Raw genomic sequence first — 25,499 nt, forward strand, 5'->3', positions numbered from 1 at the left:
TGTTAGTGAAGTTACCTAGATTGAAAGATCTGTGTGTGGGAAATATGAGGCATTTGTATATCAAAGGTAAAAAAATCACTTGGAAATTGCTATCATGTACAATAGGAAAAAAAATCTTGGAGGACAAAAAGTACACGGACAAGCAAGTATTGCCAAAAGCCAGACAGAGTTTGAGGAAACTGGCCAACAGCAGCAGTTCCCAGTTCATTGGATTTTTGTTTTCAGTTTGGTTTCAGACTGATTTGAGCCAGACCCACTATTTTCCTTCCATTTCTGGTACATGTGAAGTTCCTCTGATCCTTCTCAGCTAGATCAGTTGAGGGGAAGGCTGTGGATGTGGTCTACCTGGACTTCAGTAAGGCCTTTGACACTGTCTCCCACAGCATTCTCCTAGAGAAGCTGGCGGCTCACGGCTTAGACAGGTGTACTCTGCGCTGGGTCAAAAACTGGCTGGACGGCCGGGCCCAGAGAGTTGTGGTGAATGGAGTTACATCCAGTTGGCGGCCGGTCACGAGCGGTGTTCCCCAGGGCTCAGTACTGGGGCCGGTCTTGTTCAATATCTTTATCGATGATCTGGATGAGGGGATCGAGTGCACCCTCAGTAAGTTTGCAGACGACACCAAGTTGGGCGGGAGTGTTGATCTGCTCGAGGGTAGGAAGGCTCTGCAGAGGGACCTGGACAGGCTGGATCGATGGGCTGAGGCCAGCTGTATGAGATTCAACAAGGCCAAGTGCCGGGTCCTGCACTTCGGCCACAACAACCCCATGCAGCGCTACAGGCTTGGGGAAGAGTGGCTGGAAAGCTGCCCAGTGGAAAAGGACCTGGGGGTGCTGGTTGACAGCCGGCTGAACATGATCCAGCAGTGTGCCCAGGCGGCCAAGAAGGCCAATGGCATCCTGGCCTGTATCAGCAATAGTGTGGCCAGCAGGAGTAGGGAAGTGATCGTGCCCCTGTACTCGGCACTGGTGAGGCCGCACCTCGACTACTGTGTTCAGTTTTGGGCCCCTCACTACAAGAAGGACGTTGAGGTGCTGGAGCGTGTCCAGAGAAGGGCAACGAGGCTGGTGAGGGGTCTGGAGAACAAGTCTTATGAGGAGCGGCTGAGGGAACTGGGGTTGTTTAGCCTGGAGAAAAGGAGGCTGAGGGGAGACCTCATCGCTCTCTACAACTACCTGGAAGGAGGTTGTAGCGAGGTGGGTGTTGGTCTCTTCTCCCAAGAAACAAGCGATAGGACAAGAGGAAATGGCCTCAAGTTGCGCCAGGGGAGGTTTAGATTGGATGTGAGGAAAAATTTCTTTACTGGAAGAGTGGTTAAACATTGGACCAGGCTGCCCAGGGAAGTGGTTGAGTCCCCATCCCTGGAGGTATTTAAAAGTAGATGTGGCACTTAGGGACATGGTTTAGTGGGCATGGTGGTGTTGGGTTGACGGTTGGACTTGATGATCTGAAAGGTTTTTTCCAACCTTAATGATTCTATGATCAGGGTTCTCATTAGTATTTGTGTTCACAGCAGGAAGCCATTTTCCTCAGCAACAGCTAAAGGCCTCAAGGCAGATCCACTGTATGTGTCTGTCCCCAGGCTGGACACCCCAAAGCTATCATGGGCATATCCTGGAGCAGAGACTGGAAAACCACCAGATTTCATCTCTTTGGTATTTGTAAGCCCAGTTATTCTGTAGCTGTGGGCAGATTTTGTCCAGAAAAAGAAGGTTGTCTCCTTTTTCCCTTCCTTTGCCGGCTTGTGCTTCCTACACAATACCTCTGAGCCATGGTTGATGTCTGCCACCCAGCTGGAGGGAAAGCACAAGCGAAAAAGCACGGCAGCCTTGCCGGACGCAGAGAGGGGCTCCACACACCTTGGGCACCTGCTGTCCCTCTGAAAATGGCAAGAAGTGAGGCAGTAACAGGAGCTGGGTGCCAAAACACTGATGTGGAACCAGCTGCCCACCAAAAGCACCGTATGGGCTGAAACTCGAGGCCCGGTGTTTTATATTTAATGTTTTCAGTACCACAAGCTTTAGAGAAAGGTGAGAGGCGCTTGAATTAGCTGGCTGTAAAGGAAGTTACTTTAAAATTTCTTAAAACAATTTATGCTCTGAAATACAAGTTAGTCTGTCCTTCGGAGGGGTAACTTTGGTCTTCAGATACCATGGCAGCACAGTTCTGGACGCTGCTACCTGTTTCGTTTGTCCTCATCTGTCCTTCTGACAAGTCAAAAGAAAGACTTGTTTTGGAACTTAAATCTGTGGAATCTATTAAATCTATTTCTTAGATATCAAGAAATATGTACTTAATGCTTAGGAAACTGGCATGGTTGAGCCATCCTCCCACTGGGGCAGGATTGGCATCCTTAATGCAGAGCTAATTTAGTGAGTATGCAATGATGGAAATAATGAGAACCATCTGACTAGACACGTGAACTTAATAAACACAGATATTTTTGTTTCCTCTACAAAATCATTAAGAGGTAAGTGCTTTGTGGCCCTAACTGAAACCCTTGTGGGTATCTGGTCTTCTGCAACCATTAAGTGCTTCACAAGAGCCAGCCCAAGACTTGGTTTACGTGCCTGCAACTCCTGGCACCAAAGTGAAAATCTGTAAGAAACTGGCTATGATTGGGATGGTTTTGGCAGAGGACCAGGCACCCTGTTCCCAGCCGGAGCCGAGTGAGGCGGGCGGAAGGCTGGTGCGCGGAACGCTCGGCGCAGCTCCTGTTCCCGGCCGGCAGCGCCGGGGGGACCGCGCAGAGGGACGGACCGCCGCGGGTCGCAACGCCGCGGTCGCGATGTGGAGCCGCGTCCGTGGGTGGGGCGGCGCGGTCGGGGGCTCCTGTCGCCTCGCTGCACGGCTCCTCGCCGGGCCAGCGAGCGGCCGGGAGGCAGCGGGGGTAGCGCGGCTGGAGGGGAGGACTCACAGGTACCGTCGCCTCCCGTAAATCATTCACCCGGGGGAGGGGGCGCCCGGCGGCGGGGTGGGGGGGGGGGGGAAGCGAGCTTTGCCGTGGGGGCCGGGCGGTTTCCGCGGCAGCGCCGCCCCAGGCCGCGGCTTTTTGAGCGACGGGGTTTGCTCCGCTCCCAGGTCCCCGGGGAAAGCTGCTCCCGTTCGCCGCAGGTGGGGCCGGCCCGCCCCGCCGTGGGCCGGGGTTGCCTCGCCGCGGCCCTGTGCCCTGAGAGCAGGTTGCAGCTCTTCGCCTTTGCGTTAAACGGGGACCTCGTGTTTAGCGGCTTTCTCCCGTGACCGTGGCGCCTGGACCGGGCGGGTGGGGTGCCGCGCTGTGCCCTGCTGCGGCCGGCCGGCCCGCCCGCCGTCCTGGCTTCAGCTGTGCTGTTCCCGGGTGCCTCGGGGTTTAAACCCGCTCGGGCAGCAAGCAGGCCAAGCCCGAGTCCGTCTGTCTTGCTGGGGCTGTGTGCTGTTGACACCAGTGGGCAGAAGTCATTGGGAAAGTGAAATCAAGTAGAGGGGAGTGGTTTGGGTTGTGTTTCTCGTGTTGCTTTCCTTGCTGTCCTCCTCATCTTTGAGTGGCGTGAAGGATACACATATGTGACCCGAGCATGTTTTTACCGTGTGTGTTATCAGCAGAGCGGTGCTGCCTGTTGGCAGAGGTACGTGCCCAAAGCACTGGCTAAAAGTAGTATTTGGAAGTTCGTTTTTATTTATTAGAAGATTTTAACTGCTTTTAATGAAAAGTCAGTTGTGCGTTTATTTTTTTATTTCAAAGCTCCTCAATATTTTTGAACAAGCACCGATACTGTGATAGTCTCATGTATAAAGCAGCTTGGTTTCTTTTGTTAGCTGTGTTTGCTTTCTGAGGCTAGGCTTCTGAGCAGAAGACAAACGTGATGGTAGGTGAAATACAGTAATGCAAGATGCAATGTACTACTGGCTTTAAATGTTTAAGGCTTGCAGTCTTGCTGTGTTTTTCTGACGCTGTGAGCAAAGATCTCTGAATGGATATATAGTTTTAAGGAGCATGCAGCCTGAATTAATGAAAAACGTGTTTGAAAAAGATCTGTGGAGAACAGCTCTGTGTAAAACAGTAGGACTCCTACCATCTTCTCAGTAATGTGGTTCTGAAGCTTCCCTTAAATTTTCCTGCTGCTTTTCAACATCGAAATTTAGGGTTTAATGCTGACAATTTGATGCTGGCAATTTATTAAGTGCAGAGTGACTTAAGTAATAATGTGGTGCCTGCTGATACTAGCAGAATTTTCTTTTTTAGCCAGAGAGGTGTGTGTGAGGGGGGGAAAGTATTTCAAAATTCTTTCAGATCTGTTGAAGTATTTTATTTTGAACCAAAATAAATATTTAATTGTAAGGTTTTTTTCTTTATTTTAGTGACTTGAAGGTGGTTTTTAAACAAAAAAAGTAGTTGAGAATTTAAAGATTTAAACATTCCATTTTAGAATGTTAAAGAGAACCGTTCTTTGAATTTTATGATAGTTTTTCCAGAGAATGCATTTGTGTCTGTGTTGCAGCAATATCCTAAGCAGCTCTCTGCTGTCCCTGGCTTCACATCCTCGCCTGCACCGTGCCATTTTTAGCTTCTTTGCAGTGATGTGGTAAACTAGGTAGAGGAGCTGTTCCAGATGGAAAAATAACCAAAATAACTTTTTTGTTTGTTACTGGGTTATCTTGCAGCAGGATCCATTTCCTCATAAGGCTGCTTGGCTGCTATATTGCAGGACGTAGGGTAGGGGAATGTGATCCATAGTAGTGCCACAAGTATAAAACAATATGAAGCTAAATGTGTGTGTACGATCTTTTTTCAGGTGGCTAGGAGTGATCTCTTTGTCGCCTCATTTTAAGAGTTTACAGAGTTTTCTATAGTACTAACAAATTTAAGTACCAGTAGATTCAAACTCTCAGTCTGCTACCTAATGCAGGGATACTTTAAAATTTTTAAGTTCCTAGATTAAACACAACTTATTTGTGGAGGAAGTAAAGTTGTTTACATTATTTTTGTGATGAAGAAACCATATATAATCAAGGGTTTTAAATAGTGCCCTAGCCCTTCTCAAAAGACAAAAGGTGCACGTTTGACATGTACTTAACATACTCAGTTTGCACTCAGTTAGGCCTAGACAGTTGTAACTGATGTGGGGTTTTTTGCAGGCTTACAAAATTCAGCCTTGGACCCTATTTGAAACTTCTGACTTTTTATGTATTTATTTTTTTAAACTTTGTATATCATCTAGCAAAATACAGAAACTCTTCAGCACAAGCAGCGTGCTTTCTACTGAGAAAGATGAATCTACCGCTTCCAAAGACAGCACCACTGAAGTGGCATCAAAGAGTACAGCAGAAACACCAAAGCAGAAGTTGTTAGACATTATTGGTAATATGAAGGTAGAAGTGAGCTACAGGAAGAAACTCCAACAGTTAAAAACACGTGAGATCAAAAAGCAAGCCACAAACAAGCTGGAGGGCCCAGACGGTAAAGGTAGCATACTTCAGAAAACTGCAGAAGACACCCAGCGGTAAAGTATAACAAACTTTTCTTAGCCTGTTTTCTTCTTTTTTTTTTTTTTTTTTCAAAATTTTTTCATTATCTAGGACAAAATAAAGCATCAAATGCCATTTCCAAGTACGGAAGAGAGTCTTGTAAGGGAATGTAGTGTAGATGTAGACTGCAGTAAATCACAGGGGAGAATCTGGATAAATGATGTTGTGTGCTTTCTACAATATGTTACCTTTTTCTGCACTGTGACTCTTGAAAGGTAGCACTAGCAGCTGCCTGTGGGAAGTTATTTTAATGAGGGGGGGGGGAATATTAATTAAAATACAATAAAGCTGAGGAAACAGGAAAAAAAAAAGCAGCCAAGTCTAAAATTAAGAATGGCATCATGATTGTTGAGACTTGCGGACAGCTCCCCACCGTGTTGTGTTTATGCTCCTGCAGGTCTGTGCTGCCTGTGGTCTTTGGCCACTTGAGTACAACAGCTTGTCAGTGTCATTTAACAGCTGATAATTAGTGCGACACAGGGCAAACCTAGCCTTCCTTCTGGCCACCGGCACCCCCATTTGGGTTAATGTGTAACTGTAACTTCTGAGTTATTAAGATATAAAATGACAGTACAGAAATTACAATTTAAATATATTAAGGCTTTTATTTTTTCATATTTCCGTATCTGTTGTCTTTTACAGAGGCAAGCCTTTAAGTCCAGAACTGGTGGAGGCTGCTTCTGCAGTTGCATCTTTCCTACCACTCAACAAGAAACAGACAGAATCAGAACTAATTGCACAACTAAGACGACACGAAGAAACCACAGATAAACAGAAAAAGGGGGGAACTATTAATATACGGTTTGTATATTGAATGTTACTCTCAGTAATGTTCGAAATTCTGATTTTGCAATGTCATCTTGAAGGTGACTGGGTTCTGTCTTGGAAAGATGGCCCTAAAAGATAAATTTGGACAAGTCATGCTTGGAATTAATGAATAATGGGAACATCATTGGTCTGGTTTTACCAAACTCCCTAAATTTTGCCATCTCGTTCTAAAATGGTTTTGCAGAAATGGAATTGTTTTCCTGCCCAGGATCATTACTTTCTTGGACAGGCTAGCAAAACAACAGGTTTGGGTTTGTGTTTTTTTTTCCCAAGCTTCTGAAATTCTCACACAATGGATGGATTTGTAAACGTTTCAGACATTCTGTCTGGACTGGTGAATTTTCATGACAGCTCTGCAGAACTGAATGAGAGCAGCTCTATTTATAGCCCCACCCTTCCTTTCAAAACTTTCCAGTCAACCCAAGAAACTCATCTCTTGGCTTAACTCTGTTTCCAGTGTGGCTTTCAAATAGATGAGAAACATTTGTTTGGAAACTGAAACAGCTGTGCATACCGCTCTTTTGGATGATGGCTAAAGACAGATTTTTTTTTTTTTGTTCTCTTTTTTCCAGCTAGTACTCCGATAACTACTCAGAAAATAAGGCATTAAATCCAGGTGAAATGCTCAACTAAACAGAAAATTGGATCTTCAGCAAAATAGGAAGTGAAACCTTTATTTATGGCTGTTTGTGGTGTGAACTGCAAGCTGCTTATCATCTTAGTTTTAATTTATTCTGTGAAAATGAACTTGTCCCAAACCAGGATTTAAGTTTGACCCATGAATTATTATTTGTAGGTTGCTCTAAGGATCAGTAGAGGATCTGCTTGGTATGTTTATCAATGAGCTGCAAACAGAGTAGCCAACAAACTAGTGATGTTTGTGGCTGATGTCTGCCCTTTACGTGAGTGGAAACTAAGGAAGAATGTGACAGATGCTTGCAAATAAGTCGAGTTAGATGGTTGCAAATAGATTGGGAAGCACAATGCTCAGCAAATAACTTTGTTAAACAAAATGCGTGTTCTTCAGAGGTTGTAAAGAGAAAAGAGAGAAACTGTGCAAGTTTCCCTTTTAGCCTGTATTCATGATTCTCTCTACCAAGAGCGCTAATGGTGGTTGTGGAGAGCAGAATGAAATTCTCTCCAAACATGTGAAGTCTGTGCTATTTGAGGAGGAAGTATGGTTTTAGGTAGTACACGCAAGCATCTCCAGAGGCTGTGCGTATGCTCTGTTTTCATAATGTCCTCTCAGCTGAATATAGGAGACCTCGAGAACTTGACAGAAGCTTATCTCCCCATAGGCTTTTGGAGCCAAAATGAATAGCTTTAAAGGTTAGAGGTCTGGCTGTTTTATGTAAAATCGATGTGTTTCTACTTTTTTTTTGTTTTTGTGTGCAGTATTACCAAAAACCTAAGAGACACTTACTAACATAAGGAGAATAAATAAGGAATATTTTATATAAAGAATATGTTCATTAAACTATTAATTACCATTTAGGTTGTTCCATATCTGTCACTGGGGTGTTTAGAAGAGCAGAGCACACAAATGTCTTAATGATGGCATCAGTTGTGGGTGGCCAACTTAAATGTAATTGGAACCTATTTCAGTTCCTGGTAAGATGTTGGAGGACTGTACTGATACTGACTGAGCTAATACGTGCAGTGGCTAACCTCATACGGGCCTGCATCTGTTCCTTAAGGTATACATACTCTTCTCTAAATGTGGTTGGTCTGCCTACTGGCAACAAGGGCTCACTCTCCTTACCACCCATTGCACTTTCCCTGAAGCACTTACCCAGCAGTGGCTGCTGTGGAAGAAGGAAGGCATCTAAGGAAGTTGTAGTCTAAGCAAAAAAGGCTTTTTTCTGTTGAAAGAGAGTTTAAATTCTTCAGAAATTTAAAAGCTGAAGTCCCTGCAACTGTATAGTGCCTCTATATAGTTGATTGGTGGGTTAAGATGTGCTGTTACAATATTTTATAACGTGCTTGTGGATGAATCACTATGGTTAGAAAAATGCGTTTTGCTCAACCAAAACCAGCCTTTTTGGTTGACTAGGAGTGTCATAGCTGGCTTGCTCTGATTTGAGTTGGCAAGTTCTACTCCCTGAGGCAGCTTTGTGAACTAGCTTGCTTCTACTTGGGAATATATATTAATGTGTTTTATTATATGCTGAAAAGAATCATAGAATCATAAAATAGTTTGAGTTGGAAGGGATCTTTAAAGGTGCAGTGAGCAGGGACATCTTCAACTCGATCACGTTGCTCAGAGCCCCGTCCAGCCTGACCCTGAATGTTTCCAGGGATGGGGTATCTACCAGCTCTCTGGGCAACCTGTTCCAGTGTTTCGCCACCCTCCTTGTGAAAAATTTCTTCCTTATGTCTAGTCTAAATCTACCCTCTTTTAGTTTAAAACCATTCCCCCTTGTCCTATCTCAACAGGCCCTACTAAAAAGTTTGTCCTTATCTTTCTTAAACCCCAACTCTCTCAGCCTTTCTTCACAGAAGAGGTGTTCCATCCCCCTGATCATTTTTGTGGCCCTTTTCTGGACCCGTTCCAACAGGTCCATGTCTTTCATGTGCTGAGGGCTCCAGAGCTGGATGCAGTACTCCAGGTGGGGTCTCACCAGAGCAGAGTAGAGGGGGAGGAAGAATCTCCTCCCTCGACCTGCTGGCCACGCTTCTTTTTATGAAGCCAGTTGGCTTTCTGGGCTGCGAATGCACGTTGCCGGCTCATGTCCAGCTTTTCATCCACCAGTACCCCCAAGTCCTTCTCAGCAGGGCTGCTCTCAATCCCTTCATCCCCCAGCCTGTATTGACACTGGGGGTTGCCCCGACCCAGGTGCAGGACCTTGCACTTGGCCTTGTTAAACCTCATGAGGTTCACACGGGCCCACTTCTCCAGCTTGTCCAGGTCCCTCTGGATGGCATCCGTCCCTCTGGCGTGTTGACCGCACCACTCAGCTTGGTGTCATCTGCAAACTTGCTGAGGGTGCACTCGATCCCACTGTCTGTGTCATTGATGAAGGTATTAAACAGTAAAAGTTCCGTTTTTTTCCTTAATAGTTAGGTAACAGTTTGAAACTCTATCAAAGGATGAGTTTTCTAGAAAGACCAGCAGCTCCTGCTGATTTTCATGACTGAAAACTTGGCTAATAGTAACCTTTCACAGTTAGACTCTGAGATGAATTTGGTACTTTCGGCTTTCTGATCAGTGTTAAAACTGTTGGTTTTAAAAAGTCCAGCAGAAGGCACTAAAATGCTTTTAATATATTAGAAAGCGATTTCTTTTATTCATACGTGATTATTTTGTGTTGATTTTTATTTGACAGCAAGAGAATATGGGCAGTTTAACTTTTCATTTTTTCCATAAAGGTTTTGCATTCAATACACTGACACATTTTAAAAGCCAATATATTCCTCCGTTATTTAAAACTATTTAAAAATGAGATACCTTCACAAGCAGTAGAGCCATATAATGCTCAACTTACCCCCATAAATCTCAGTAGCACTATCCCAATTTTTTGGGGATATAAAATAAATTGTACGTTGTCCGGATCTTTTGGTTCGTACTAATTTTTTTTCCGGGATTGTGGCATGGCCTCCAGAGGTCACTGTTGTATGCAGTCGTCTCATCACCTTGTTTTGTAGACAGCGTGAGGACAGCGTGTTCACTAGGAGGGGAAAATATTAATGATACAGGAATTTATTTTTCTCAGTGTGGGATGAAGTTTCACTCAATGGAAATTACAACAGCACTATACCAAAATAGAATCAGTGGCACTACAAGTTGAAATTTCAGCTCCTGTTTTGGGTGAAGAAGAAGTAAAGTAGTTCAGAGCTTAGGCTGAAGTATAGCCAAAGCTCCTTGGGTCTCCGGTTTTAGTGTTGCAATTATTGATTGGTGATCAGGAAGGAGAGAGAATCTGTGCTTGTTACAAAAGCTCTACCTCTTCCCATCTCTGGAAGGCAGAAGTATCTAGGAGCTTATTTTTTTAACCTCATGTTGTGACATGAGGTAATATGTAATATCTAACCACTGTAGGTACACTGGGGTTGGCGTATGAATTTGTAATCTGATGTTTTTCATTACAAAAGACATTAAAAACATCTTTGTAGTTTTATTTTTAGTTAATACAGGGGCACTTTTAATGATGGAGTGATGAATGTTGCTGTCAGAAATGTTCGTATACCAACGATGGGGTGACATTAGGACTTTACAGTGAGAATATGATACCATTGACTGCATGTTCTGATAGCTTGGTAGCATAGTCTGTCCAGACCTACTGTGCAAAACCACAAATAAATCAAGGTCGGCTGTGAGAAGAGCTTCTCTGAGGAAGCCTGATCCCCCTGTGGCATGGGAACACTCCAGCCTTGTAGGTCGCAGCCAAACCAAGCAGTCGGGCTGGGCCGTGTGTGACTGACCTTAGGAATTATGTCCCCGTGACTCTCAGAAGTGTGTCAAGCCTCTGGCCCAACTCCAGCTCACTAATGCCACTAGGCACTTCATAGAGTAATTTCTAGTGTGAGATACGCAACTAATCTGAGATTGTTTTTTCTTTAAGATTAAAATGAAATGATTTAAAACTTATTTTCAGATGCCTTTCTTTCAGAGTAGGTACTTGAAGCGCTACGCTATTCTTGTTCTGCCATTCTCAACCACATTCTAAGACCGAAGAGAAAATCCTGCTGTGTTGCTGTGGCAATTAGCTTTTACAATTTTCCACAAGTGTTTCTTTCTTGTTAATAAAATCTCTTTTGACTTAACCTACCAGAAACATAGTTTGGACTTTATTCAGATTTTCATAAAATGGATATGCAGTATTTTTGACTTGGCCTGTTTTTGGTTTTTTGAGACCATGTTTTTCTCTTAAAACTTGAGCGCTGCAATTTTGGATGACTGCGTGTTACTGGAAGCGGTTGGGAGGAGAGGATAGCTGTGAGGAATAATTATCAGCTTGGTCTTTACCAACCAATAGACTTACCGGTTAAGGGGATTAATCGGCGGAGGCAGAAAGGTGGTGTGTTTTTTCCTTTGAGCTCAGAATGAGCTGCAAACTGCGCCGGAGGAGATCAGAGCATTTGTTCTTCACGTATGATTTTGATTACAGAATTATGAAGGAAGATGTGGTCTGTTAATGCTGTAATATGATTATGCAATGCAACAGATTGCAGTGGATCAGGAAAGGTGACCTACTTATTAGGGTGGCATGATTGACCCATGTCAGCTGATGTGTGAAGGCAAGCTTCCTTTTGGTCTGCAGCAGCACAGTTTTGTCCCTGGGTGGTGGTGTTTCCTGTCCAAAAAACTGGTGATTATTACCTCCCTATTTCAGCGTATTCCTTGCATCCAGAGAAATTCCTCATTTACTTAAGCAAAACATACCTAGCCCACTCTGTGAATGTTGGTATGCAGATATATGAAACTTTTCTTTTAGTTGGAAACTAGATAATTTCAAAGAAAGCATTCACTGTAGATTTAGTAGGCTAAAATAGCACTTGTCATTTAATCTATATAGAATGTAACAACTGAGATGGTTTAAAAAGTAAGACTTGAATGTTTGATGACTTAATGGGTGTATTCTGTGAGGAATGTATAATTCTGTCTTATAGAGGCTTATAAAAACAATTGAGAGTAGAGTTTCTGGTTAATATATGTGACAAACTTCCTTACTTTGTCGATTTGTTGAGTTTTTACATTCACGTTTTTAATTTCAGCAACGTTATTTCAGAAATGGCAATTAAAAGGCAGTCCCCAGCTCAGAGAGGTGTGAGGATATCCAATCGCATTTCCTTGGAGTTGGATGAGGATGGTCAAAGAATCAAGCCTGAAAGATTGTCACCTCAGTCTTTTGACTCCAGAAGGTATTTTTGTTGTGTTCCCTTCCAACAGGAGTGTGTTGTTAAAAAAAAAAAAAAAAAAAAAAAAAATTATGATGGATAATATTTTAGATTTAGTTGTACATATTCATGTTACCATGATACTTCAGAGCTTAAAGAAATTACTGAAGTATTTTTCAAAAAAAGTTCTGTTAGCATTGAAATAAACTTCTGTGAGAACATATCACTTAATGTTAACCAGCTAATCAAATAATGTGCACTTTTTAATATTAAATTTTAGATAACTAAAAATACCTGGTGCTGAAATGTAATTGTGTTTGTTTTAACTAGTTTAAATTATTCTCACGCATAATACAATTTTATATCACTTTCTTAACTTTTGGGGAAATGGAGGCTTTGAAGGCTTACTTTCATCTAATGGAAAACTTTGATAGATGTTCTATGTTTAGAAAAGTTTCATCCATTCTGTTGCGGTTTTAAAGAGATTTTAAAGTTTTTTTTATTTTTTTACCACCTTGTTGCAACTGATAAGTCATTCTATAATTGATTTCTCTGTCTGTGGTGTTATAATTGTCTATGAAATGAACTTTATAATTTACATGATGATTTCAGGGTACTCCTTAAATTTATCTTGCTACTGGTTATGTGGCCAGTCTATTTCTTAATGAACTAAGGAGTGCTCTAATTTTTTTTTTTTTTTAACTCCTGTAAGCTATGCTTTCTTGCCTGCGGTCTTTGGTTTTCCCGTGGCAGCTCATCATCGCCTTCCTGTCAGCATATTCTTTCTCTAGCAGTTCTGTTTTTACTAAGATTAACTTCTCTAATCATTAATTTAATTTGCAAATTAATCCCCTTTTCTTGGGGTTAGGGGCTGGAAGTTGAGGAATTCATTTGTGCTTAGATAGATAATGCTGAAGGCAGAATTTGGATAACTAAGAAAAGAAAAAGCACAAATTTATGGGTGAGTAGATGTACAATATTCTGCGCTTTTTGGCCAAGACATCTGTTTCAGTATATCCTAAACAGAGAGTTGTGACTTCCCATAAGGAATAAATTGTAACATATGCATTGAGCCATGTAGATCATGCAAAAACCTCGAAGAAGTGGCTATAGCCAGTCATTAGAAGAACTTAGCCTGCTTGCTGAAATGTTTCTGAGTAACTTCCTTGTTCTCGAACTACCAAACTGTGTTAAGGTGTGTTAGGGAAGTATCTCTTGAGCCTCTTCAATGTTATAAGGCCAGCGAGCAATGTTTTCTTTTCCTGATGCAAAGCTTGTTGAAAGTGCAAGAGGGGCTTCTTGTGATGGAAGTTGAAAGGAAGAAGTGGAACAAGGTTCTAGACCAAGCCCTCCTGACTTAGATATTTCTGTCCTGGGATTTTCATTTAGCTATAAGTTGCCAGTTTGAGGAGCAATGGAACTGACTTCATTATCAGTTGCTGAATAGCTCTATAGATATTTTTAATCTGGGGATAATTATCAGAGAGAGTTGGTAGTCACATGAAAGTAATTTTGTTATTAGGCTATGATTCTTGACTGACTATGAGAAATACTTTATTTAAGGTGTTGGATTAAAAGTTTTTCAAAATTCAAAAGAATAGAAATAATAGGATCTAGAAGTAAAACCCGAGCTATTATGTGCTTGTACAGTGTATGTTATTTTATATCTTTGCTAAACTTTCATTTATTAACATCGTGCAAAGTAAAGTGAATTTCACTTATGTTTGAGAACACTAAAATTAATGAGAACATTAAATTTATGATATCTTGAGAAGCTGTCTCGCCCTCTTTGTGTGATGAAACTGTACTTATCTATTGATAATATGAAAAGAATGGGTTAGGAAGAATATCTGAGTTCAAATCGAGTTAGTAGATTTCAATGAAATGAGTGATGTTGCTTTATAGTAATTTGAACTAGTCATTTTAAAATAAATGTTCTTCCAAGTCACGCTTGTATCTTCGGCCAGTGTTTTTGGGAGTTACGCACAGATAGGAAAATACAATCCTAAATCAACATTCTTTTAAGGCTCTGTAATTAGATTGCTCTGTGCTGAAATAGATCCAGGGTAGTTACATCAGTAAAATGTGACAAGAGCAGGTTTGCAGAAGTAGCTGTGGCCATCAACTAAATCCAGAGTAAGATGGCCATCAGGTAAATCCAGAGAGGTGAAATTTTAAGGTCAGGAAGGGCAAGTACTGCCAGGGTAACAGTGAATACGTAATAACATGATGTAGGAACTATTAGAATTTCAGTGGAAACTTGGAAGATTGTATGATTAAAAGAATCATTTGTTCTAAAGTTTAGTGTGTTCTACAGTAAAGTCATTGGTTTTCCTTTGTTTCCATTTATAAGAAAATTTGTTTTGATTACTTGTTGAACTCTCGGATTTTTTTTTTTTTTTTAGTGTAGGCTTATGCTAAAGATAAATATGATTAAAAATAGATGGTCAGAGTGAAATATTTCTATATTCAAAAGAGAGAGCATCAGGGTGATGCTATTTAAAATATATCATACAGATATACTTCGAGTGTTTGCCATATGGCAGAGAAGGTGGCTGTGCAATCTTCCAAAGAGGCTATTTATGTCATAAAGCAGGAATTGTTTGATTTAGCTGTTGCCTTTTCTCTTCCTGAATTGTGCAATATTTTTTACAGGGAAAAAACCCAAATCACCAGATTCACTTTTTAGTTGCAACTTCGTAAAATTGCTTGAGTACTGTGGTTTGATACTGTTTAGCTTTGTTCAGATTCCTAAATATTTCAATAAAAAGTGACTGCAAATATAATGTTTGATTTATGCTCATTCTTTCACATGGAAGTGTTTTGGGAAGCTCTGTTACAGATGAGTAATAGTCACAAACACTTTCTCTGGTTAAAAGCCTGAGGATTTAGTGAGAGTCACTCTCATTTTTTTTTCCTCCAGAGATGTTAGTTCATGAGAATACTCTGTGCTTTTAAATTTGTTATCTGGCAATGCTGTGAACTGTTGCGAAATACTAAATATCGTTTTTCTTTTTTGTTTATAGAAGTCTCAAAGTAGGAAGGAGGCTTAATATATTCACTAAGGCTTCTACAGAAACAGAAAATGCACTGAAAACAGGTTAGTGGAAATTCAATAATGAAAAACATTACAGAACCCAGTGAAGCCGGGTTCTGAATTTTTAGAATATCAAGAGATTCACTGTTGTGAAGGAGACTTATGACCTGTTAACTTCCTGCTTTCAGACCTATAAAAAAATGAATACTTTAATGTAACTGATTTTTAGTAAGCAAAACTTCCATGCAGTGTAATAGATTAATGTTTTCTGTACTAATCAGGACGTTCTGGTACTGAACTTGAAGGGTAAAACTGGCTTTTTGTCACTAAGGCCAGTCTTACTTCTGTGAGTGTAAATCCAGCCTGGAGAACGGGTATGTTGGCTCCAGTAGCTTATTTGGTTGTTGCAAACTTGCTGCATTCATTTTATGGCAAAGAAATGCAAGGCTGTGATCCCAGGGAAACAAGCATGCTTTACAGGTGGCTAAGCATAAGCAGGGTAGAAAAAACCCAAGACCACGCTTTCAATTGCTTTGTGACCTTCTCTTGTTTAGTGTTGTATACGTAGCTTGAAAGATCCTGTAAGTGGCTGACAAATGACACCTTGCTTTACCTACTCTTCATATACGTATGGAATTATAGAATGGTTTGAGTTGGAAGGGGCCTTTAAAGGTCATCTAGTCCAACCCCCCTGCAGTGAGCAGGGACATCTTCAACTAAAGCAGGTTGCTCAGAGCCCCGTCCAACCTGACCTTGAATGTTTCCAGGGATGGGGCATCCACCACCTCTCTGGGCAACCTGTGCCAGTGTTTCACCACCCTCAGCGTAAAAACATTTCTTCCTTATATCTAGTCTAAATCTACCCTCTTCTAGTTTAAAACCGTTCCCCCTTGTCCTGTCGCTAGAGGCCCTATTAAAAAGTTTGTCCCCATCTTTCTTATAAGCCCCCTTTAAGTATTGAAAGGCTGCAGTAAGGTCTCCCCGGAGTCTTCTCTTCTCCAGGCTGAACAACCCCAACTCTCTCAGCCTTTCTTCATGGGAGAGGTGTTCGATCCCCCTGATCATTTTCGTGGCCCGTCCTCTGGACCCGCTCCAAGAGGTCTGTGTCTTTCTTGTACTGAGGATGCCAGAGCTGGATGCAGTGTTCCAGGTGGGGTCTCACCAGAGCAGAGTCTAATTTTTCATCCACCAGTACCCCCAAGTCCTTCTCTACAGGGCTGCTCTCAATCCCTTCATCCCCCAGCCTTTATTGATACCGGGGGTTGCCCTGAGCCAGGTGCAAGACCTTGCACTTGGCCTTGTTGAACCTTATGACATTCACATGGGCCCACTTCTCCAGCTTGTCCAGGTCCCTCTGGATGGCATCCTGTCCCTCAGGTGTGTCAGCCGCACCACTCAGCTTGGTGCCATCTGCAAACTTGCTGAGGGTGCACTCGATCCCACTGTCTGTGTCGCGATGAAGATACTAAACAGTGCTGGTTCCAGCACGGATCCCTGAGGGACACCACTTGTCACTGATCTCCACCCAGACATCGAGCCGTTGACCACTACTCTCTGGATGTGACCATCCAGCCAATTCCTTAATCCACTGAACATACACGCCAAAAGTCACGTAAGATAAAACCAAAAAAACAGCAAAACAGGTATGACCCACCTTCATATTCACTGAATGGCACAGCTCTGCAGAAACAGCCTTAATGCCTCGTAAGGGGGATAGTTTTCATGCATGAAGACTTAGCCGAAACCCAGTGTGCTTTAAAGCTAAGAGCATGTGAATATGGGCAAGTCACGTAAAGAACTCCCTCCCTCACTTTTCTTTCTGAACAATGAAACTGCGTTGTTAGCACTGATCTTTAATACGCTGATTTTCCTAAGCTATTCTGAGGCCCTTTGGAAAAAAGACTTTATTCCAGTGTAGTGACTTAGAACTATATATAAAGCCAGCAGCTGCAGAAGAAATAGTATTTCTCTCTGATATCTTAGAAAATGATACATATTTGTTTCCGTTTCAAGAGTAGGACTGTTAGTTTTTGCCAGATTCTAGCTGAGTAGTTTTCTCCTTTTTTTTTTTTTACACTTGAAACTGCAGGGAGAAATTAATTTGTTTACTGAATTTGTTTAGTAAAATGTCAGATAGTGCTATTTACATATTTTAAAGCAGCTGTGAGCTTTCTGATTGCAGCCACCTCTGTGGTGGTCTATGAAAGTTGCTTATTAGAATGGAATTCAATTTGCTGTTTTTTAAGACTGCCAATTTCCTTAAAATCAGTCCATTTTACATATAAAAACATAATGAATGATGCAGCATTTGTTTTAGCTATCTTGACAAATGTGATGTTCAAGTACCTGGTGTTTGAGTTGAATGAAATTTACTCAGGTAAAATGGTGAGAATTTAACCTTTCTTTTTTGCATGAGCACAATGCAGATGCAATGGCACATAATAGTCACCCTAGATAAAAAGTTTAGATACGCTTTTTTTTAACACAAAACTGGAATGTGCACTAATTGTGTAAGAGAGCAAGTGGACTTTATTGGATTTGTAATTAGATATTAAGAAGTAAGCTTCTTTCAGCTTTTTATGTGGTGTTTCCTTGTTTGATTCCAGGTAGCCTTGAGGAAATCTACAATATATTCTAAGCCAGGAAGTTTATTACTTGGCTTACTGACTAAGCCTGATGACAAAAAATTTTTTTGCGTTAATCTCAGGAAATACCAGTGTGATACTTGATACCTTGATTCATTTGCTTTCACTTTCTTGGCTCATATTAGTGGAGATAATGAGTTAAAATATTGTTTATACGTGACAGAAAAGCAAGTTCTGTGTTATGTATTGAATATTTATTTTGAAAACCCGCATGTTAACTGGAAAGTAAATTGGCATCCTGAAAAGAATATTCATAACTGTTAACATAAAATATCAGTAACTCTTAACATAAAATATCAGTATTTCTGTTTCACAGGGGTGAAAATATAATGTTTATCACCTTTACTGCAAGCTTGAAAAAATGAGTTTCTGCTCTTTTCTATTAGAAGATTTATTAGTAATGCATTATTAGAAGGTATTCTTTAAGATGTGAACAATAATTTCATTCTGCTATGGTTTCTCATGGTGTCCTTTATCTGTATTTTATTTATGCCTTCAGCCCCTCAAATCAAAGTAGGCAGCTAGGGAATATAGTACTGGAAATTTCCCTGCTAAGTAAGAAATAATTTGAAAAAGTATCTGCTCATTTAACACAAAAAATGAAAACACTTTTCAGTATGTAAAAATACCGTTTGCCCTTTCATTTTGTTTTTTCTTAAAGGAGGGGGGAGGTGTTTTTTTTTTAAATCCAGTTGAGTTGTAAGCTACTGAGCCAAAGATGAAATTCTATCTTAGTTTCAAACTCTTACACTTATGAGTAGTAAAATAATAGCTGATTGGCCATGATCCACTTCAAATGGACTGTAACATTTGTATTCACATCAAGATCCCTGTTCCAAGGAGCTTAGGGTGAATTGGTAACAGGGGGAGACAAGAAAACAAAAGGGAGCACGACTTAGGCCAGCTCATGAGACAGCAGCCCAAGGCACTCCCAGCGGTTCCTCCCTGTCCTGTGGTAACAGCTTGTTCCCTTCACTTCAGCGATGCGGTTCAGTCTGGGCTTATGACCAGTTCTCCTGGGTGGAGGGGCAGGAACTCCTTAAGTGTAACTCTGCTGCCATATGAGCACACTATGATTTAAAAAAAAAAAAAAAAAAAAAGTAATAATTATATGCATCAGGAAAGATGCATCCCTAAAGGGACTGTTTGACTTTGGGCGAAGAATAGGAAATCAGGATTTCTCAAGCCCGAGAGACAAAAACTGGGACACTTACGAGTGTTGGGGAAGGAATTGCTGTCATTTGTAGATTGAGTCGTCTTCCTGAAGGAGAGTGTATTTGTGAAGTACCTGAAAACTCCTGTAGTAAGCAAGATCCTTTAGCAGAGTGCACCAGTCAAGTTCAGAGTTTGTCGTACGTACAATTTGTGAAAGACAAAAAGGAAAAAAAGATTGTGGAAAAATTAAATTCCTGCTCTGTGTGAAAGGCTTAAAAATAAATTGTCCCCTAGGAGTTCAGAATACATTTTCACCAGACATTTGAGAATTTAATGGACTTTCATTTCAACAGAGAATTGTCATTTGAGAAAGCTGATGCTGGCATCTGAGGTAAAAAAATTTCCACAGCTGAAAGTAATAGTCTCTGTAAAGGTTAATGTTAAAGGACTTTGTTTTAGCTTGTGAGAAGTCTTTGGCATGCTGACAGATCTTTACAAAATTTCTTTTTTAGTATCTTCACCAACAATTTGGGATCTGGAATTTGCAAAGGAGATTGCAGCAATAACTGCACAACCTCCCCGAAACGGTTTTGAGGAGATGATCCAGTGGACAAAAGAAGGAATACTGTGGGAGTTCCCAATTGACAATGAAGCTGGTACATGCACTGTTAACTTTTATTATCTGTCTGTATTTATCTGTTTTGAGAATTGGAGCATGTTATGACCTTTGACTGTTTTAACATAGTGTTTCAGCTATGAGTCATGCATTTGATAGTAAACAAATATAACTTTCCAACTGTCCCAAATCAGAGATGCTTCAGATGAACTCATTCTGGCACTCTTCAGGTGAAGTCCTGCAGGTGGTTTAGCTGATCTGAGGACTGGCTGCTGCCAAAAAGGGGAGAACTCCCTCCCTCCCTTTCTCACTCAGCCCTGATGCTTTCAACACCAAAAGGCCATTCAAATCTATTACATAATACCTTTTACTATGCAACTTCTTTAAAGATGCTTCTAGCAGAGGATGGGGAATTTTAAAACTGCTGTGTGTGTTTTATAATGCTGATTCTGTTCTTTGGTGTGGCTCTCAGACCAAGTGGCTAGCCGGATCCTAATCAGCTATCCGCTAGTTCTATATCTGCGCCAGCCGAGTGTTAAACAGTTGTTTGCCCCCTTTGTTCTATCCATCTCATAAGAATAAACAGTCACAATATTCACTCACTCTGGACATCTATCTTAACTAGACATCTTTGTTCACGGTATTTACTTTTATTACCATTTAAAAGAAAAAAAAAAAGCTCTGTGTGAAGTTAAGCCAGCAGAGAGAGAGTGAATGTTACGGAAGGGAAGAACAGCTACACAAAGCAAGTGTACACTTTAGGAAAGGGGACTTCATAACTTCAGGGAGAGCTTGGCTGTGTTTTTTTTTTTTTAAAAAAGACTTTAAAGACATCAAACAGAACTACTTTAGAATGATTCAGTCACTGAAAGCAAAACAGGTTAGTATGTGAAGCTGGGAGCCTTTGAAAATCTGTCCTATACTGAGTTGCAAATTGCATAATGTGGTTCATTGTTTCTTAATGTTCATTCTCATCCTATTTTGGCAGTTTCTTCACAGAATTTAATCACTGCTCCCAGAATTGATCTGTTCCATCATGTAGAAATCCGAGTATACTCTAGTCATGTTTTTGCAAGCTTAAACCACTGTGGCCAATGGTTTTTCTGTTGTTGTAATGTGGCTGGAACCCTGCTGTCTGGAGCCATAAGTGGACCAGGCGTCTTTGGCGGCCAATGGTTTTTCTGTTGTAGCAATGCGGCTGGAACCGTGCTGTCTGGGATGGGGTGGCAAATGGACAAAGAGTCTTTACATATACTTAAACAAGAATCTTTATTGATTTGTCCACAAAGACTAGTCATGTGGAAAATTCCAGTGGAGTGTTCCAAAATCTGTCACCTCTCTGGTTGAAATATCAAGTCAGTAAATTCCATCCTATCAAACTGCCAGCCACAGGCTGTTAGTCAGATCAGGTATGTCAAAGCACAATTAAAAGCTTGAGAACCTTGCTCCAGTTATATCAATGTACTGTAATTTCAGTGGCTCTGCAAAAGAAAGATGCCCCTTCCTGCTGTTAATTTTGCAGTTTTGTAACAGTCATCTCCCTCAATAGGAGGACACTACCTCAGCTTGTTCTGTATCAAGAAATGTGTGATTTTTCTTTTATGCCACAAGCATGTGGCTTTAAAAACATAAGTGTAACTAAATTTTCTATTGAGGAAGCATGTATATTCAACTTTTAGCATTATGAAAGCCTTTAAAGTTTTAAATGAAAGATAAAAAAGAAAGAAGATGGCTTATAACTGTTTTTCTTGGCTCCAGAGCATCTCCGGTGATCTCGTTAGAGTGCTTTACCAAGGCGCTGTGCTTTGAGGCATCAGGGCAAGGTCATGATTTTTAAAACTTCTCTGGCCTTGGTGCGAACATCTGAAGATGTGGCTAGACATACTGACTTGCTGCAGTGGCCAGTAGCAGTCTTCCCCGCCCCTCCGCTGCCCTGCTGTCTGCTCCTGCCTGCATGTCCTTTCCCTTATCTGATGCAGTTGAAGTCACTGTTAGGCAGAAAACTACCTTTTTTTTCTTTCCATCTCTCCGACCTCTGATTAATTTTTACCAGATTAGCAAACCATTAGTATAGCTTGCGTAACATCATTCTTGCTCCTCCTCGTTTCTGCTTGCCTCTTCTGCTTCTAGTAGCTTTAGTTCTGCTCCATGACTTGCCATGGCAAAAAGTTGGGAAAAACGTTGATTTCTGCCCCTTTTTAAAATTATTTCTGTGCATTTATGCCTTGATGACTCAAATCCTGAGGAGGGAGTGCAGTCGTTAAAAAAGACAGTGCAGATTATTGATGCTACTTTGCTTTAGCACCTCATTCTGAGGAGCAAATGCTTCTGAGTGGGCCAGAGATTGTTACAGCAGAAGTGATAGGCTTAATGGAAGTCTTGGAAAATTAATGCCTCAGTTGCCACTGATGGCTTCTGTAGGCAAAAGTTCACCAAGTCCTGTTCTGGCTGTTTTGCTGAGATGCTGTTCCCAGCAGAGAAGCATTGGATCAGTTTGCCAAGAGAGGTGGCAAGTGTTGCACAGCCATTTTGGGGGTTTGCTTTACTAATTCTGGGTCTATTCTAGGGACCTACTGTAAGAGCATGATTTGTCTCATTCTAAAAATCCTAGAATCATAGAATGGTTTGTGTTGGAAAGGGACCTTTAAAGGCCATCTAGTCCAAACCCCCTGCAACGGGCAGGGACATCTTTCACTAGATCAGCATACTTGGTCATCTTTATAGCATGCCAGCACCACTCCCTGTAAGGTTGGACACCTGCATTTGAGATGTTGTCTTTAAGGCAAGGCTGGTCATGTCTTGGAAGGGTTAGTGTTTTAGCTAGAGAAATTCCCCAGACTTTCTGTTTTGTAGTACGCAGGGGATTGGAAATAGGATATTGAGAGTGGGTGACTTCTTGCTTTGAGGTTGATAAAGAAAATCCTCTACTTCAGAATCCCAGCATGCATGTTCTTTCAAATTAGGTTTCTGAGGACAGTGCAAGAGAGGCTGAGGGACAGGCTTGTTCTTCCCATGCAGCAGGAGTTATGGCTTGCTGGGGGTGGGGGGAGTCATGTGAGCATATCTCATCTAATCAGTTCCCACCAGAGGTCTCAGCCTCTGATGCTTTGGGCAATTGTGGTCTCTTTTTGTGATGCACACTGTACTTTTTTGAGGACTGAAATATGTGGTCTAACTGAAATGTTTGAACTTAACACTTCATCCCCAAACCATATATCGTGTCTCTGACAAATGGGAGATCAAAATACATGATGTAATATTTCCTTCTGACCTGCGTTTTTGTGAGACTATAAATGGTTTAATTTCTTTTGGGTTAGAGATGAAAATTGGTGAAATTATTAATTAGACATAATCTCTCCTGATACCCTGTATCTATCCCCAAAATAAGAGCATCCAGAAGGCCAAATTTTACTGTCAGCATTATTCAGAGTCTTTCAGTAGTGGTTTCGTTGGTTTAGTTCCCTTGGATTTTTGTGACCAGCAAAAGTATGGAAATCTGGAAAGGATGTTAGCTCGTGAAAGCAACCAGCAGCATCCAGGTACAGCGAGAGTCCACCTTCCCTCGGTGGGGGAAAGTCAGCGTGGGTGGCATGGTGAAAGGATCATCTCTGTGCTTCTGTAAGTGGACATTGGTTTCCAAGCACAGCAGAAATATACCTTCTGAAGCTGACATGACTTTTTTTCCTTGTAACGTAAAGGAAAAAGAAGAGGGCTTCTGAAGAAGGAAGCATGCTTTCTTTTTCAAGGACAAGGGAGATAAATGTGGCATGTAGCTGGTATTGGTACACTCACAAATTTGTGGGAAAAATCTGTGGGGAAAAACAGAGGTATTTCCCAGCTCCTTCAGATATTGCAGTACCTAAAGTTTAAAACAGGAAAGAAAGAACGCAAACTTAACGAATGCAAGCTGAGAGACTTCTCCATCCCAGAGATGTGCATTATTTCTTCTGAAACTGTAGAAGCACTAACACAGGAGGAGGCCTAGGACTGACATGGCTTAATTACCTCAATTTTAATCCTCCTGATTGAACGTTGTCAAATAATATATATCATATCCTAGCTAGTATAGAAAAACACGTGCGCTTATGTCTGTGGTGTAGACTTCCCATTTTTGTCGCCTGGAAATGTTCCTATGCAATATTTTTCTCTAGTAATAGATTTTTACTTAAAGGTGCAAATGTCATTTACAAATCTATAGCAAATTCGGATCAAATAAAAATTTTCATCTATCCCTAACGGAAGAAAAAATCTTTCAATTGCAAATCCCAATTTGCCTTGGGGGTTTTATCTCAGAATTGGGAACTGCGAAAGCACTCTTTTTTCTGTATGTAGGAATTTATGGTCTGAGTCTTTGTCTTGTGTACGCTAGCATTATAGTATGAACAACAGCAAAGGAAATCCCCAGGACAGAGAACAAAAATTTACCATGGGATCTGAGCTGTGCTTGATTAGAGATGTACAGTCTTTTGTGCTGGTTACAACTTAAAAGTAGCAGCTGGTGAGATACGCGACATTTTTACGTCGGCATACACTCCCAGATTCAGAAAGTATTAGAAAAACAATTTTCTGTGCCCATTTGGCAGCAATAGGATGTTAAAACCATGACTTGGAATGAACATGCAAGTGTGTGTTAGCTGTTCAGTATTACATAGTTTATGAGGTTGCCTCATTTGTTCAAGACTAGCTTGTATTCTTTAATCCTCTGCAGAATTTAGGCAATCAGTGTTTTCTTAAAGAATTTGTTAAGAAAGTGTCCCCAATCTAAGAGGTGGTACCCATGATGAATCAAAATTTTCATGTATTAAACAAAGGTTTTTAGCAAGAAGATCGATTTATTTTTTTTAATTATTCCCCCCCACTCCTGCCCTGGCATCAGCTTTCAGCAAGATTACCAGCCAGAAAGTTGATTTAAATATTAGATATTCTTATAAGTGAGAGCACAAAATGGGAGTAATATGGTAGACAGGAGTATGATATATGCTGACATTTTTTGTGTGGAGGGAGAAATTAATGTCTTAAAATTCTGCAGTTTCTTCCACTTCTGTGTGGTTGGCTTAACTGTGCAAAAGAATTAAAAGGCACAGAACCATTAATTTTACTAATTTGAGATTATTTGCAAACTATATCCTTTTTTACTTTGATAAATTTGCTGTTCTATTCTGATAATAACTTTGTCATTTTTTTGTCCCTTCTGTTAGGGATGGAGGATGATGCTGAATTTCATGAACATATCTTTCTGGAGAAACACCTCGAAGACTTTCCCAAGCAAGGACCTATTCGCCACTTCATGGAACTAGTCATCTGTGGGCTTTCAAAAAACCCATACCTCAGTGTTAAACAGAAGATTGAACATATTGAGTGGTTTCAGAAGTATTTTGAGGAAAAGAAGGAACTTCTTCAAGAGATTTGAGACTTGGGAAAGTGCTTAACCTTGAAATGAAGAATCATTACATCAAAATTTGATGATTTCTTATAATGGAAATACTGTCAGTGCATAGTAATCATGTGACCTGAAAGTTGTATTTTAAATAATAAACTGAAAGGTCATACTTTCATGTGTGTATGTCTACGTATATGTAGTTATTTTTTGACAACAAAAGAAGGAACTGAAAAGTACGGCTTTTGTAGAATGTGCATTTAAAATTTAGTTTATGAAAATTGTTGTCTTTTAAATTTAAAACTAATCTTTTGACCATACAAAATATTAGGTCTAATTCCACTTCCTACACCCTTCACACTTGGTGTGTATCTTGACAGGTTTGATTGTCTTTCCCGTTCTGGAAAACTTGCAATGCTTTCATTTTTAAAAACTCCTGATACAACTCTTAATTTTGAAAAGCTGTTAATTTTGCTAATTCATTAAATGCACTGGTATTT

At 40.9% G+C, this 25,499-nt stretch overlaps 1 protein-coding gene across 1 annotated transcript; it reads left to right on the forward strand.

The window, feature by feature from the left end:
- Positions 1–2,775: 2,775 nt before the first annotated feature.
- MRPS31 (mitochondrial ribosomal protein S31) lies at positions 2,776–25,171 on the forward strand. Its single transcript, XM_076364191.1, has 7 exons — positions 2,776–2,917; positions 5,197–5,478; positions 6,146–6,304; positions 12,047–12,193; positions 15,196–15,269; positions 19,519–19,662; positions 24,821–25,171. The coding sequence occupies exons 1-7, from the start codon at positions 2,787–2,789 to the stop codon at positions 25,030–25,032; spliced, it is 1,149 nt and encodes a 382-aa protein (XP_076220306.1). The 5' UTR covers positions 2,776–2,786; the 3' UTR covers positions 25,033–25,171.
- Positions 25,172–25,499: the final 328 nt, after the last annotated feature.

This window comes from Aptenodytes patagonicus, chromosome 1 (genome assembly GCF_965638725.1).
Source record: "Aptenodytes patagonicus chromosome 1, bAptPat1.pri.cur, whole genome shotgun sequence".
NCBI classification, from domain to species: Eukaryota; Metazoa; Chordata; class Aves; order Sphenisciformes; family Spheniscidae; genus Aptenodytes; species Aptenodytes patagonicus.